This window comes from Theropithecus gelada, chromosome 9 (assembly GCF_003255815.1).
Source record: "Theropithecus gelada isolate Dixy chromosome 9, Tgel_1.0, whole genome shotgun sequence".
Lineage (NCBI taxonomy): Eukaryota > Metazoa > Chordata > Mammalia > Primates > Cercopithecidae > Theropithecus > Theropithecus gelada.
Window position 1 is genome coordinate 5,710,103 of NC_037677.1, and position 13,636 is coordinate 5,723,738.

Below are 13,636 nucleotides of genomic sequence, written 5' to 3' on the forward strand. Positions count from 1 at the left end.
GTCTTCATAAAAGGAAATGAAGATATTTTACAACTACAAAAATCAAGCCTAATACTGACTAAAACAATTCACCTTTTTTGGGGGGGGGCGGGGGGAAAGAAAACAACCTAAAGCAGCACCAACATATAGTTCTACATACGAAAATAAAATATTTACTATCTTAAAAATAAGTTATGACACAACAGAGGAAGAACAGTTACATTCCCAGCTGTCAAAAGTAGACTGCAGGGTTCAACTTTTGAAAGCAAAATCTCCGCAAGCAAATTAGAGTGTTGCACAGCTTCTATACATAACCTTTCACACTAAGCATGATCCACTGGACTATGGCTATAAAGCAAGCACTGAGGCCTAAAATAAAGAGCCCAGTAATTTAAAGATGTGGCCGAGTCCAAAGAGCTAACAGCAACTACCTTCAAAGGCACCACTTGGAGCAAATATGACAAGAGCTAACTAAAGCTAATAAAAAGTCTGCAGGCCCAGGGGTTCCTCTATACCCAACTATTATAAAAGACTGCTTCCACACTGCTAAAAGAATATATAATAGCACAAACATAGTACTTTAAACTTTGGGACATGTTTAAAACTTTAAACATGTTTTAACACATGGGGTGAAGTCATTAATTCATTGATACAATTTATCAGTCATATCTGGGCACAGCGTATATATTAATGATCCTAAAATTTTAGTATTTTCCAAAATTACCAGCTCAAAATTAAATTCTACTACAACCTATCTGGTGAATACACAATATTCACAAGCAAAGCACATTAAAGCCATAGAAACTAAGCTTCTCTTTTTCACACTAGAAAAGCTGGTCCATCATGTACGTCAAGTATACTGCTAACTGTAACCAGGAAACTTGTATGTGAATGAATATTCACCAACATATGAGTTTTAAATGTAACAGGTAAGAGTACCCACTCTAACTTCAAACTCACCTACAAATGACCTAAGCAGGATAAGAATATATATTCACATCCAAAATCACTAAGACTATAAAATCATCTTCAGAATCCAAGTTCTATATGACACTAGCATCTGTCACCCACCTGGCACTTGATAGTTCTCCTACATAAAAAGAGGTAACCAGCCAAAATGGTTTTCAATGTTTAATTGCACCAAAGTGCTAGTATGTGTAGATATGTGGATGTGGGGCTGGGGAACGGAACCATCAGCGATACTGATGCTCCCTTCCTTCAGCACCCTACACATAACACCAGAGTTGCAATAATCAAAAACAGAATAACTCATCTGGACAACATCCAAACATATTAGACAAAGCACCTGAAGAGGCTGAATGGAATTTCTATATATGAATTGTTACACCTAAATGGTGTTTCCATGGCCAGTAACACTAAATAGTATGCTGAAAAATTAATGCCCACTCCCCACCCCCAATTACAGAGCAATTTAGACTTGGAAGGGAACAGAGACAAAATTTATTAGTATTTTGATATACCTTCCTAGTGACAAACTAAACACCTAGTGACAAACTGAACTCTATACCCCATCTGGGCAAGGTGGCTCACACCTGAAATCCTAACACTTTGGAAGGACAAGGCAGGAGGACTGCTTGAGCCCAGGAGTTCGAGACCAGCCTGGGCAATATGGCAAAATCCCATTTCCACAAAAAATACCCAAATCACATGCCTCCTGTAGTTCCAGCTAACTTGGGAAGCTGAAGCGGCAGGATCGCATCAGCCTGGAAGGTTGAGGCTACAGTGAGCTGTGATCACATAACTGCACCCCAGCCTAGGTGAGAGACTGAGACCCTGTCTCAAAAACAAACAAAAAAATCCTCTAGCCCTATCAAATCCTACTGCATTTTAAAGTTCTGTTATGGGCCGGGTACGGTGGCTCTCGTCTATAATCCCAGCACTTTGGGAAGCTGAGGCAGGCAGATCACCTGAGGTCAAGAGTTCGAAACCAGCCTGGCCAAGAAGGTAAAACTCCATCTCTACTACAAATACCAAAAAATTAACCAGGCATGGTGGTGGGCGCCTGTAATCCCAACCACTTGGGAGGCTGAGGCAGGAGAATTACTTTAACCAGGGAGGCAGAGGTTGCAGTGAGCCAAGATTGAACCACTGTATTCCAGTCTGGGTAACAGAGAGCTCTGTCTAGAAATAAAAAGTATTGTTGTTATGAAAAAAAAAAAAAACCCAAAGCAAAACTACAGATATAAACACATACACACAAATGCGACCAGGAGTACAAAGTATCTAATAATTAATATTAAGGTGCCTTTTCAAAACTACTTACCTAGACATATGTGAAAATATATTAACCAGAAAAATTTTAAATCAGTTCATTTCAATGGCATATATCTTAAATCAACAACATAATAAAAATGGCTGTTTGTTTTATGAAGAATGTTTCTTTAAATGACTCTGCCCCTCCAATACATCGCATTAAAAACTGTCAGCCAGGCGTGGCTCACGCCTGTAATCCCAGCAATTTGGGAGGCCTAGACGAGTGGATCACCTGAGGTCAGGAGTTCAAGACCAGCCTGACCAATATGGTGAAACCCCGTCTCTACTAAAAATACAAATATTAGCGGGGCATGGAGACGGGCACCTGTAATTCCCAGCTACTCAGAAGGCTGAGGCAGGAGAACTACTTGAACCTGGGAGGCAGACGTTGCAGTGAGCCGAGATCACGTCGCTGCACTCCAGCCTGGGCAACAGAGCGAGACTCCATCTCAAAAAAAAAAAACTGTCAAAAGATACCTTCTCTTGAAATGTGGCTAATTATATCACTCTCCTGCTCAAAGTCCTCTCTCACTGCCTTGAAGATAATTTTCACATTTCTTAGCCTAGAATCTCTCTCCAAACCTGTTTCAAGCAAAATAAACCACTCCCCATTCCCTACATACATCTTTGACTTAACATTGACTTACACAGGTCTCTGCCTAAAAAATCATTCCTCCATTCAAAGCTTGCCAACATTTTTTAAAGCCAGCTAAATACCTCCTTCTTCATGAAGGTTTCCCCGACTCCCTGTCTGAACTCCTATAAGTGCACCTCTTAGGGGACTTACTGCTTTCTCATACGAATTATTATTAGTTACTCCCCAACACGAGAACAAGCTACTTATAGACAGGTTCTGTGTTTACCTTTTTACTGCCCATAACTGATCACAATAGTCACTGGAAGTTTAAATAACTGAAACTGAAACTATTACTCCAGTAAGAGTCTCCAATCAGGTACCATGGGAAGGAAGACAGAGGTAATTGCAGTGTATCACGCATGTGAACATCTACCAGTGGTCTTTAAAACCCAATGTCACACTACTGTCATCTCTACATGCTAAAATATGTCTAATTTCACTTGTATTTTGTTTTGGCCAGGATGCTTAACGCTGGTTTAAACTGCCTACAACACAGCTCCTAAGTGTAATACGCATTTGCAAATATTGATCCTATGCTCACTACTGTAGTGAATAGAAAGTCCTTTGTCTACAGAACTCTAACACAGCTATAAGCAAGAACTCTCAAAGAGCAAATCTAAGATTAAGCAAACCCAAGAGGCAATCTGAATTATAGTTCATAATTTTAAAATCAAGTATAAAACCTTCTCTGAATCTGAAATCACAAATTGTGATAAAGAGAAATGGGGAAAAGTATCTGGGATGTAAAGCAAGTTTTTAGACATATGATGCTGAGAATCATCTGGCTAAATATCACTAAAGTATATATTTCTACTCATAAATCCTTACTGTGTAGAACAAAAAAAAAACCGGAAGAGAAAAACCTCTGGGAAGCACAAATAGCTGTGGAACTACTCTTATTTTTTTAATCTACTATGTCTAACAAGACTCGTGAACTTATTTCCAAGTCCATAGTGAACTATGTGCAAAATATGTGGTGAGAGGCTGCCCACACATGCTGAAAGCAGAGAAAAGTAAAAGTTGCCAGCCTAACGGTAAAGTAAGACAGAGGGAAAAAATTTGAAGAGTAAACTCAAGAGCTCAAAAAGCAGAGCAGCCTGAGAGTAAAGGGGGCAAAAGTTCCTACAAAGCTGGCGGGGTCTTCATGGCTTCACCATGTTACAGCACAACACAATAATTAATCTTCACTATGTGAAATCTTAGTTATCAAGTAAATTATGTTTCTTAGTTTGTTAGAGAAGTTGTGACAGCATTTAGAAAGGCATTATCCAAAAGCTGTGCTCTTTAGAGATAACCCTTAATTCCTTAGAAAATTCAATTGTGTGGAATATTCCATTTCTTTTATACACAGAATGAAGATTTTACTCCTTTATGCCAAATCATTTTGTATCTTCTTGATTAAAATGACTATCAATATTTGTGATTACGAGCTTGGACTTAACTCATACAAACAATGGCAGCACTAAGCAACACAGCAACTCCAGCACTTCCTTACACTTCTTTAAAAGTAACAAGTTCCCAGCACTGAAAGCACTTGCCTTTTTTTAGGTTCTTAAATCTCAGGCACTAAATATAAAGTAAATTTCAAGAAAATTAATTTAACTCCAGACACTCAAAAGTTAATTCTGAGTGCTAACTTTGGTTTTCTCTTCTTCTAATTTTTAGTCATCTAATTCCTGGTAACACTAAAAATAAGGACGTAAGATTTCTCATTATCAAAATCATCCTGTCATCACTACTCCTATCAAGGATGGTAATAATGTGATTCTCCTGAATTGATATAATTATCAAAGAACATCTCAGAAAACTTAGGCAGGCTCACAGAGATTAAAGTTATCACAGCTACAAAATGACAGCAGAAATTGGTCTGATTTCTAGTTAAGTATGCATCTACCATTTATCAAAAAGTTCACAATCCAAATGAAAATTTAAACGAAGTGCATTATCTTAACTTGTTATATAAAAAGACTGTTTCACCATCTTTGATACAAAGTGATGTGAATGGGGCTTGTGGAAGCCTGCATGATGGTGGATTTGCACTCACTCGTCCATGCTCAACTGACCTCGATTGTGAGCAAATCTGAAAGACCAGCAACAACCATAGAAAAACGGTGGAACTAACCGGCTCTAACAACACGCTGGCAGCAGCACTACCCATTCCAACGGGCAAAATCCACCACAAACTACTAAGCGCAGTTTGGAATCCCAATTAGGCACTTAAAAAAACAGCACAAAACCTGCAGTGGGTAGGGCCTATTCATTTAGGCATCCAACAGTCTTCCAGCTTTTCAAAGACATTGACAGGATTATTCCTGAATTTGTCAAACATAACAAAGTATTCTGAATGAATATTCTCTAATAATTGCATATAACTATAAACAGAAAAATGACAGGCCAAAAAAACACCATTCTAAGTCTTAACAAACCTTTCCTAAAAAATTAGCCAAATAAAAGTTCAAAGGTTTTTTCTTGACTAGAGACATTTAAAAGTGTTATTTTGGGATGTTACCTGTTTAAAAAAAAAAAAAAAATTAGTTTGAACCTGACAGATTATAATAAATTTCAAAAAATTTGAAGTGGAAGTCTACATTAAATGACGCAGGAATTTAAAGTCAGAGAACATAGGATACACAAGATTTACATCAGTATTCATCTTAATTATGATCAAGCAGCCCAAAGTTAGAATTACAAAGTTCCCAAAAATCGATAGTTAAAATGGTTTTCTCCAAATTCTTTTGCAAGAGGAAGTCTTCATAAAAAAAAAAAAACACACACACAAAAACAGAAAAAGCACAAACTACAGAACCTGCCTGCATTATCTACAGTTAACCTAAAGTTCCCTAAGCAGACACATAACCAGGAAAATCAATATACCATGGTATTAGGTACACCTTGCATTCATATATATTACAATGCATTCTTCGTGTTGTTACTGATTTATCTTCCAACTCCCTGAAGAAAGCTCCGGAGTACAGAGAACTTGGCCTTTAGCAATCCATCACCAATCCAATTCTTAGGGGAAAAGAGTCCAGAAGAGACAAAGGAGGCAGGGAACCCACCAAACAAAAGGAAAAGGCGGCGAAGGTCAGGTGCGAAAGCATTTGATAGACAAGTTTTGAAAAAACTCAATTCCAATTCTACAGATGCTCGGTAAGTGGGAAGGGAGGGTGGCTAAAAAGATTCAATAATACTTCTTATTAGCAGGAGGGAGAAAGGATTAAAAGCCTAATTTCTGCCTTTTCTCCAAAAATATAAGTTAATCAAGCCCTAGCAGTTCCGAAGCAGTGATTATCCAAGACTTGTCAGGAAACCCCGTGCTCGGCTTTGGCAGCCAGACAGACCCGGGGAAGCGGCCGAGGCGGAATAGGAAATGCAACCGCGAGGCCTGCACCGTCCCCTCCGCCTCGGGTGCTAGTTTCCAACCCGGAGAGGTCACTGGCCCAAAGTGGGGAGCGGGAGCCTCGGCCCGGGCCGCCTTCTCCCTCCACTCCGCTTCCGCAAGGGGGAAGCGCAGCGGCCGGGCTCCGCCGTTACCCCGCCCGAAGCCTCGCGGCCCGCATCTCCATTTCCCCGCCTGCCCCTCACACTGGGAGTCGCCCGATCGCCCCGGGACGCGGGGCGCCCCCGAACCCGCCCGTCCCCCAGCCACGACTCCCGTCCCGAAAACTACGGCTGACTGCAGAACGAAACCCCCCAGGAGCTGCGACCCGCGGGCCGTGCAGGAGCCGGGGATGCGCCCGCCCCGGCTGCTCAACCCCGGCCCCTCAGCCCCGGCGCCCACCGTCAGGCCAGTGCCCAGCACGATCACGTCGTACTCCTCATTCATGGCGGGGCAGGCGCGGACGCAGGACCAGAGAAAGGAAAAGGCGCAGGGGCTCCGTGACCACCCTACGAGGCTGGGAGGCGCTCTCGGGCGCGAAGGAAACGGGAAGAGAGGAGAGGAAAATGGAGCTGGCGACAAGGCGAGACCCGCCGCCACCTCAGACGGGAAGCGAAGAACGGGGCGGGGAAAAAAGGGGAGGGGGCAGGGAGGGGAGGGCGGTGACTGAGCCTCTGCAGCCGGGGCGGGGCCTGCAGGCGCCGGGAGGGCCGCCAATCAGGCGCTTCCGGCACTCTAATTGGTTTTGTCCCCGTCACTCGCCCAACTTTTTTTCCTTCCCCGCCTCTCGCGAGAGGAAAAGGGCGGGGCGTCGCCATATTGGCTTCCGGTTCCCGTTGCGGTCTCTGCCACCGGGGTCTGGGAGGCGGCGCGTGGACCGGGGTGGAGGTGCACGGGACCGCGGGAGCGGAGTACTGCCGGCCACCACGGTTCTGACTCCCGCCGTCGGGGCGGGAGCTCGCTCGGTCCAAGGTCCCAGAGCCGGACCGCCGTCCTTGGACTTTGAGCGGGTGCGTGCGGCGGCCACGTGGGCGAGGAACGTGGGTCCGGCCGCCTCTCGGGGGTGGCGGCCTTGATTTCTCCCGCGGGGCTGGGCTCGCCGGGGCCCGGAGCCCGCCGGGAAGAGTTCGGAAATCACACGTGTCCTGTTTCCCGCTCTGTGCCTTCCCTGTTTGGTGCGTTGCCGGTGGGCGCTTTAGGAAAGTGGTAGGAGGAAAAGCGGCTTCTTTTGCTAAAAGTAACCCTTAACGGAGATGAAAGTGAAGGCCAGGTTTCATTGGGAAGCCGATCCGCACTTACCCAGGGCTATAACTTAAAGCCACTGTAAACGTGGTAGCTGATCCTTGGATGCAAAGGTTTAGGCCCTAAGCTTAGAAACTGTTCCTTGCTTGCCTTCTAACCCCCTCCTCTTTTTCTAGAATTCTCTTAGGAATCTCTAACTTCATTGAGGACACGGGTGTAAGCAGAAGCTGTGTTCTCAGCTCCAAGAGGCAAATCACACGAAAGCCTAGGCAGGTGAATTTCCTAAAGGCGATGACAGTTGAAAAACCTGTGTTTTCAGCAGGTGATAAATCTGCATAGCAGACAATGAAGATTTGGCATTCAAGAACTACTCAAATACTTCTCGGTAATAGCTATCATGAGCCTGCCTTGATAGACCGAACTTGCTCATATTTAAATCATCAAGATTGAGGAGAGAATGTAACAACTTTTAAAAATGTTTCTTAACCCGTAAATACTTGGAGAAGATGTGTTATATTGGACCATGGACCTTTTTCTCGGGGAGGGGAGAAGAAAGCAAAAGTAAAGTTTAAATTTATATTCAACCTTAATTTGATTGTGTATATTTGTCACCAAATAAATTAGTGCAAAGTTGACCATACAACTGATTATGCAACAGTGAGTGTAACTGACTTTTCTTTTGGCTAAGCTAATGATGACTAAAGAAAGTCCTTCTGTTGCTCTGTCTTCAAGTCATCAGGGGGTCATACTATACACTACCTATATTTTTGGACCAATATGAAATACCTTTTTTTTTTTTTTTCCCTGAGACGATCTCGCCCTGTCGTCCAGGCTGGAGTGCAGCAGTGCAATCATGCCTCACTGCAGCCTTGATCTCCTGGGCTGAAGCCATCCTCCCACCTCAGTCTGCCGAGTAGCAGGGACAAGAGGTACCGGCCACCACACCTGACTACTGACCCTTTTTTTTTTTAATTAGCAATAACAATAAAGAGCTTTTATCACAATTGCCATCAGCCTCTGACTGTTGAAGAGAAATTTAAGGATGTCAACTGAATTATGTTAACCATGTTTCAGGTGAAGACTGTTTCATCAATACTCAGAGTTCTGAGAAACTTAAAGACACTGAGATAAGGGAAGTCAATTTAAGGCTAATAAGGATCCCTTCCTTACTTAACACTGAAGTTCATTTTAGTTGGCAGTATAGAACCTATGGCCCAACAGAAGGACAACAATCAAACCTGGACTGAGCCTTAACGGACTGAGTGCATCTAAAATGCTGTACTTGGGCCACGCACAGTGCTTCACGCCTGTAATCCCAACACTTCGGGAGGCTGAGATGGGAGGATCACTTGGGGCCAGGAGTTCGAAACCAACTTGGGGTGTACAGCCTAGGTAACAAACTGAGACACCGTCCCTATAAATTAGCTGGAGGTTGGGCACGATGGCTCACGCCTGTAATCCCAGCACTTTGGGAGGCCGAGGCAGGTGGATCACAAGGTCAGGAGTTTGGAGTTTGAGACCAGCCTGGCCAATATGGTGAAACCCCATCTCTACTGAAAATACAAAAATTAGCCGGGCGTGGTGGCACGTGCCTGTAGTCCCAGCTATTCGGGAAGCTGAGGCAGAAGAATGGCTTGAACCAGGGAAACAGAAGCTGCAGTGAGCCAAGATCCTGCCACGCCACTCACGCCTGGGCAACAGAGTGAGACTCCGTCTCAAAAAAAAAAAAAAAAAAGGCAGTCTGGGCACAGTGGCTCACGCTTGTAATCCCAGCACTTTGGGAGGCTGAGGCAGGTGAATCACAAGGTCAGGAGTTCAAGACCAACCTGTCGAAGATGAAACCCTGTCTCTACTAAAACTACAAAAATTAGTCGGGGGTGGTGTCAGGCGTCTGTAATCCCAGCTACTCGGGAGGCTGAGGCAGAGAATTGCTTGAACCCAGGAGGCAGAGGTTGCAGTGAGCCAAGATGGTGCCACTGCACTCCAACTTGGGCGACAAAGCGAGACTCTGTCTCAAAAAAAAAAAAAAAAAGCTGGGCATGGTGGCAGGAGCCTGCAGTCCTAGCTACTCAGGAGGCTGACCTGGGAGGATCCCTTGAGCCCGGGAAGGTCAAGGCTACAGTCAACCATGATGATGCTACTGCCCTCCAGCCTGGGCAACAGAGCAAAACCCTGTCTCAGAAAAAGAAAATTCTGTGCTTTTTATTGGATCTTCCACCCCACCCATTCCAGTTGCAAGGGGACTTGTAGACGACAAATACTGCTTAAGGTGAAGAGACTTGAAAGCCACTAATTGGTTCAGTGGATCTCATGCCACAGAAGGTAGTTCCTGCTAGAGTGAAACCTTAGGTTTAGGGGAAGTAGGTTGGTTGGTGAAGATGAGTGGAAAACATCAATATTTTTAATTTTATTTTTTGGTGCCAAAACCCAAGATCAAACCAGGACACCATCAATCTTTAAAATATTTCAAATCTTAAAATTAGCCAGGTGTGGTGGCACATTCCTGTAGTCCCAGCTACTCAGGAGACTGAGGCGGGAGAATCACTGGAACCCGGGAGACTGAGGTTGCAGTGAGCCAAGACCGCACCACTGCCCGCCAGACTGGGTGACAGAGCCAGACTCTGTCTCAAAAAAATAAAATATTTCAAATCTTTATGCAAAGCAGGAATCCATGGAGTCTTATTTATACTTGGGTACATGGGAATAATTGTTTGCTGATCTGTTTTTACTAATCATCCATCTGCACTTTGAAAAGGAGAGATTTAATCTAAGGAAAGAAAATGAGAGCAAACTTCAGCCCAGACCATCTTTCTGTCTCCTGGATCACCGTGGCAGTTTCTCAACAGGTTTTTTTTCCTCTCTTTTTCCTCTTCTCCTATCTGTTCTGTCCGTTTTCTTCTCAAAACACTCATCAGATCACGTTCAGACTTCTGTATATCTTTTATACTTAGAATATATTGTAGATCGTAGCCGGGCATGGTGGCTCACGCCTGTAATGCCAGCACTTTAGGAGGCTGAGGCAGATCACCTGAGGTCAGGAGTTTGAGACCAGCCTGACCAATATGGTGAAACCCCGTCTCTACTAAAAATACAAAAATTAGCCTGGTATGGTGGTACACATCTGTAATTCTAGCTACTCAGGAGGCTGAAGCAGGAGAATTGCTGGAACCTGGGAGGTTAAGGTTGCAGAGAGCCAAGATCGCGCCACTGCACTCCAGCCTGGGGGACAGAGTAAGACTCCATCTCAAAAAAAAAAAAGGGATACATTGCAAATCCTTAAATACGACCTAATACCTTAATCTAGCCTCTGTATGTCTCTCCAACTCTATTTTGTAGTGCTCCTTGGCTCCTTGATCATTAAACCCCAAACATGCTTGTGTTTCGGGTTTCGGTTCCTAGAATCTAGTCAAGCCTTTAACCACCGGAGGGCCTTTGTACTCTTGCTTCCATGGCTACCACTCCTCACTTCCCCCTGCACCTCTTCATACAGCTAACTTTTCCCCCTTCCTTAAGTTTCAGCTTTCCCCTCAACCATCATTGTCTGTCAGTACCCTGCTTTTTTCTCACTGCTTTTATTAGAGGGGTAATTATTTTCTTCACTTGTTCTTTGCTTGCCAAATTGGATGTAAACTCCATAGGGGCAGGGATATTAAGCCTGGACACCCAGTAAAGGGCTGAGCAACTAGTGGAGGATGAGTAAATATTTGACAAATGAATAGGGGACTTGGAAGTTGAGCCCCAGATCAACAAGGACTGAATGTGATGATATTGGTACTAGTTCCCTTTTTTTTTTTTTTTTTTTTAAGACAGGGTCTCACTCCGTTGCCCAGGCCAGAGTGCAGTGGTACAGCCATAGCTCTGTGCAGCCTCAGCCTCCCAGGCTGAAGTGATCCTCCCTCAGCCTCCTGAGTAACTAGGAGTACAGGCATGTGACCACCATGCTCAGCTAATTTGTGTATTTTTGGTAGAGATGGAGTGTCACCTTGTTGACCAGACTAGTCTCAAACTCCTGGGCTCAAGCAGTCTGCCCACCACAACCTCCGTAAGTGCTGTGGTTACTAGTGTCAGCCACCGCCAGGCCCCAGTTCCTCCAGATACTTTGGAGAAATACAACTTTTCTTCCAGGAAGAGATATTAAAACCAATATTTTAAAGAGTCTTAGAGATAGGTATCTATAAAACATAAACCTGTGTAAAACCTGGATAGCTAATGCTGTAGAGGGAACGTAATGGGATCTCTAGAAAGGAATTTTAATTAAGTTCCAAAAGTCTATATTTCCTAGCTTATGATCATTCACTCAGAACCATCTCCTACAAACTGTTTGTCTGCTCCCAGTCTTTATTTTATTTATTTATTTATTTATTTTTGAGACAGAATTTTGCTCTTGTAGCCCAGGCTGGAGTACAATGGCAGGATCATGGCTCACTGCAACCCCCGCCTGCCGGGTTCAAGTGATTCTCCTGCCTCAGCCTCCCGAGTAGCTGAGATTACAGGTGCCAACTACCACAGCCAGCTAATTTTTATATTTTTAGTAGAGACTGAGTTTCACCATGTTGGCCAGGCTGGTCTTGAACTCCTGGCCTCAAGTGATCCGCCCACCTCAGCCTCCCAAATTGCTGGGATTACAAGCATGAACACAGCACCCAGCCCTACTCCCAGTCTTTATTTCTGCTCAAACCAGAATTCTAGATGCCATCCTTGGTTCTGCCATCTTTATCTCCTTCCACATCTATTCTGGTTTTCTATTACGGTGTACAAACCACACCAAAATTTAGTGGCTTAAGTGGAAAAAAAAAAAAACTAGCAACTTAAAAAAAACAACGTATTATTATCTCTTATGGATCAGATGGGTTACCCAGGTGATAATTGCCTGGGCTTTCAGACAGCTTCAGTTAGTGGCTGGGCTGCAGTCATTTGAAGGTTTTACTGGACTGGACATCCAAGATGGCACAACCACGTGGCCAACAGCTGAGGCTGGCCATCGGTGGGAGCTCAGGGGGCTGTCTACCAGAGCAGCTATGTGTGGCCTCTGTTTGGCTTGCACTTCTCAGAGTGGTGGTGCTGAAAGAAACAAGAAGTGGAAGTAACTGTCTCTTAAGGCCTGGACCGAGAAACTGGCCCAGAGTCACTTCTGTCTTGTTCTGTTTGTCAGTGCAATCACAGAGCACACCGAAATTCAGATGGAAGAACTGTGGAGCCTGTCTCTGTTGGAACAGTATTAATAAATTGGTAGCCATCTTTATTATTATTACTATTATTATTATTATTTGAGATGGAGTCTTGCTCTGTTGCCCAGGCTGGAGTGCAGTGGCACAATCTCGGCTCACTGCAACCTCCTTCTCCCAACTTCAGGCAATTCTCGTGCCTCAGCCTCCCGTGTAGCTGGGATTACAGGCACACGCCACCACACCCAGCTAATGTTTGTATTTTTAGTAGATATGGGGTTTCACCGTGTTAGCCAGGCTGGTCTCAAACTCCTAACCTCAAGTGATCCACCAGCCACAGCCTCCCAAAGTGGTGAGATTCCAGGCGTGAGCCACTGCGGCCAGTGGTAGCCATATTTAATCTGCCACAGTACCCCATTAAGTTTTGGTCATTCCACCTCATAAAAATCCTTCCAGTCCCTTCTCTTCAACCTCACTGCCACAACCTGAGTGCACACCACCAAGTTTCCTCCTAGATCCTGGCCCCAGCTTCCTATTTGGATATTTGGTGTTCAGTTTAGGTGGCTCAAACCTGCTCTCTGTATTGTAGCCCAAGTGTTCTTTATAAAAATCAGAAGTGACCAAGTTGACCGTGTCTTTAGGATCTTTCGTGGGTTGCTGTTAGGATAAAGTCCATACACCTGGTCATTTCCTAACATGAACTTGAGTGATCTGGGTTTGAATGACCTATTCCACCAAATCTCTCACCGCAACCCTCTTCCACCCCTCATCATGTTCATTTTTTTTCTTTTTCTTTTTTTGGAGATGGGGTTTCACTATGTTTTCCAGGCTGGCCTTGAACTCCTGGGCTCAAGCAATCCTCCCGCCTCTGCCTCCCGAGTAGCTGGAACTACTCATCATAGTTTCGGATTCAGTCGCTGTGTCAGTCAGCATCCAGTCAGAAAGACAGGAACTACTCTA

General features: G+C 44.3%; 1 protein-coding gene across 4 annotated transcripts in view; it reads right to left on the reverse strand.

Moving 5' to 3' along the window:
- GDI2 (GDP dissociation inhibitor 2) overlaps positions 1-7,359 on the reverse strand; it is a 48,916-nt gene extending 41,557 nt beyond the window's left edge. For 3 of the 4 annotated variants that reach the window (XM_025396229.1, XM_025396228.1, XM_025396226.1), the window contains exon 1: positions 6,672-7,359. In XM_025396229.1, the coding sequence (XP_025252014.1) occupies positions 6,672-6,716 (45 nt within the window). In that variant the 5' untranslated portion in view covers positions 6,717-7,359. Of the gene's footprint in view, positions 1-5,316; positions 5,400-6,671 lie in introns of all 4 variants that reach the window. The other variant, XM_025396227.1, reaches the window with a different exon arrangement.
- Positions 7,360-13,636: the final 6,277 nt, after the last annotated feature.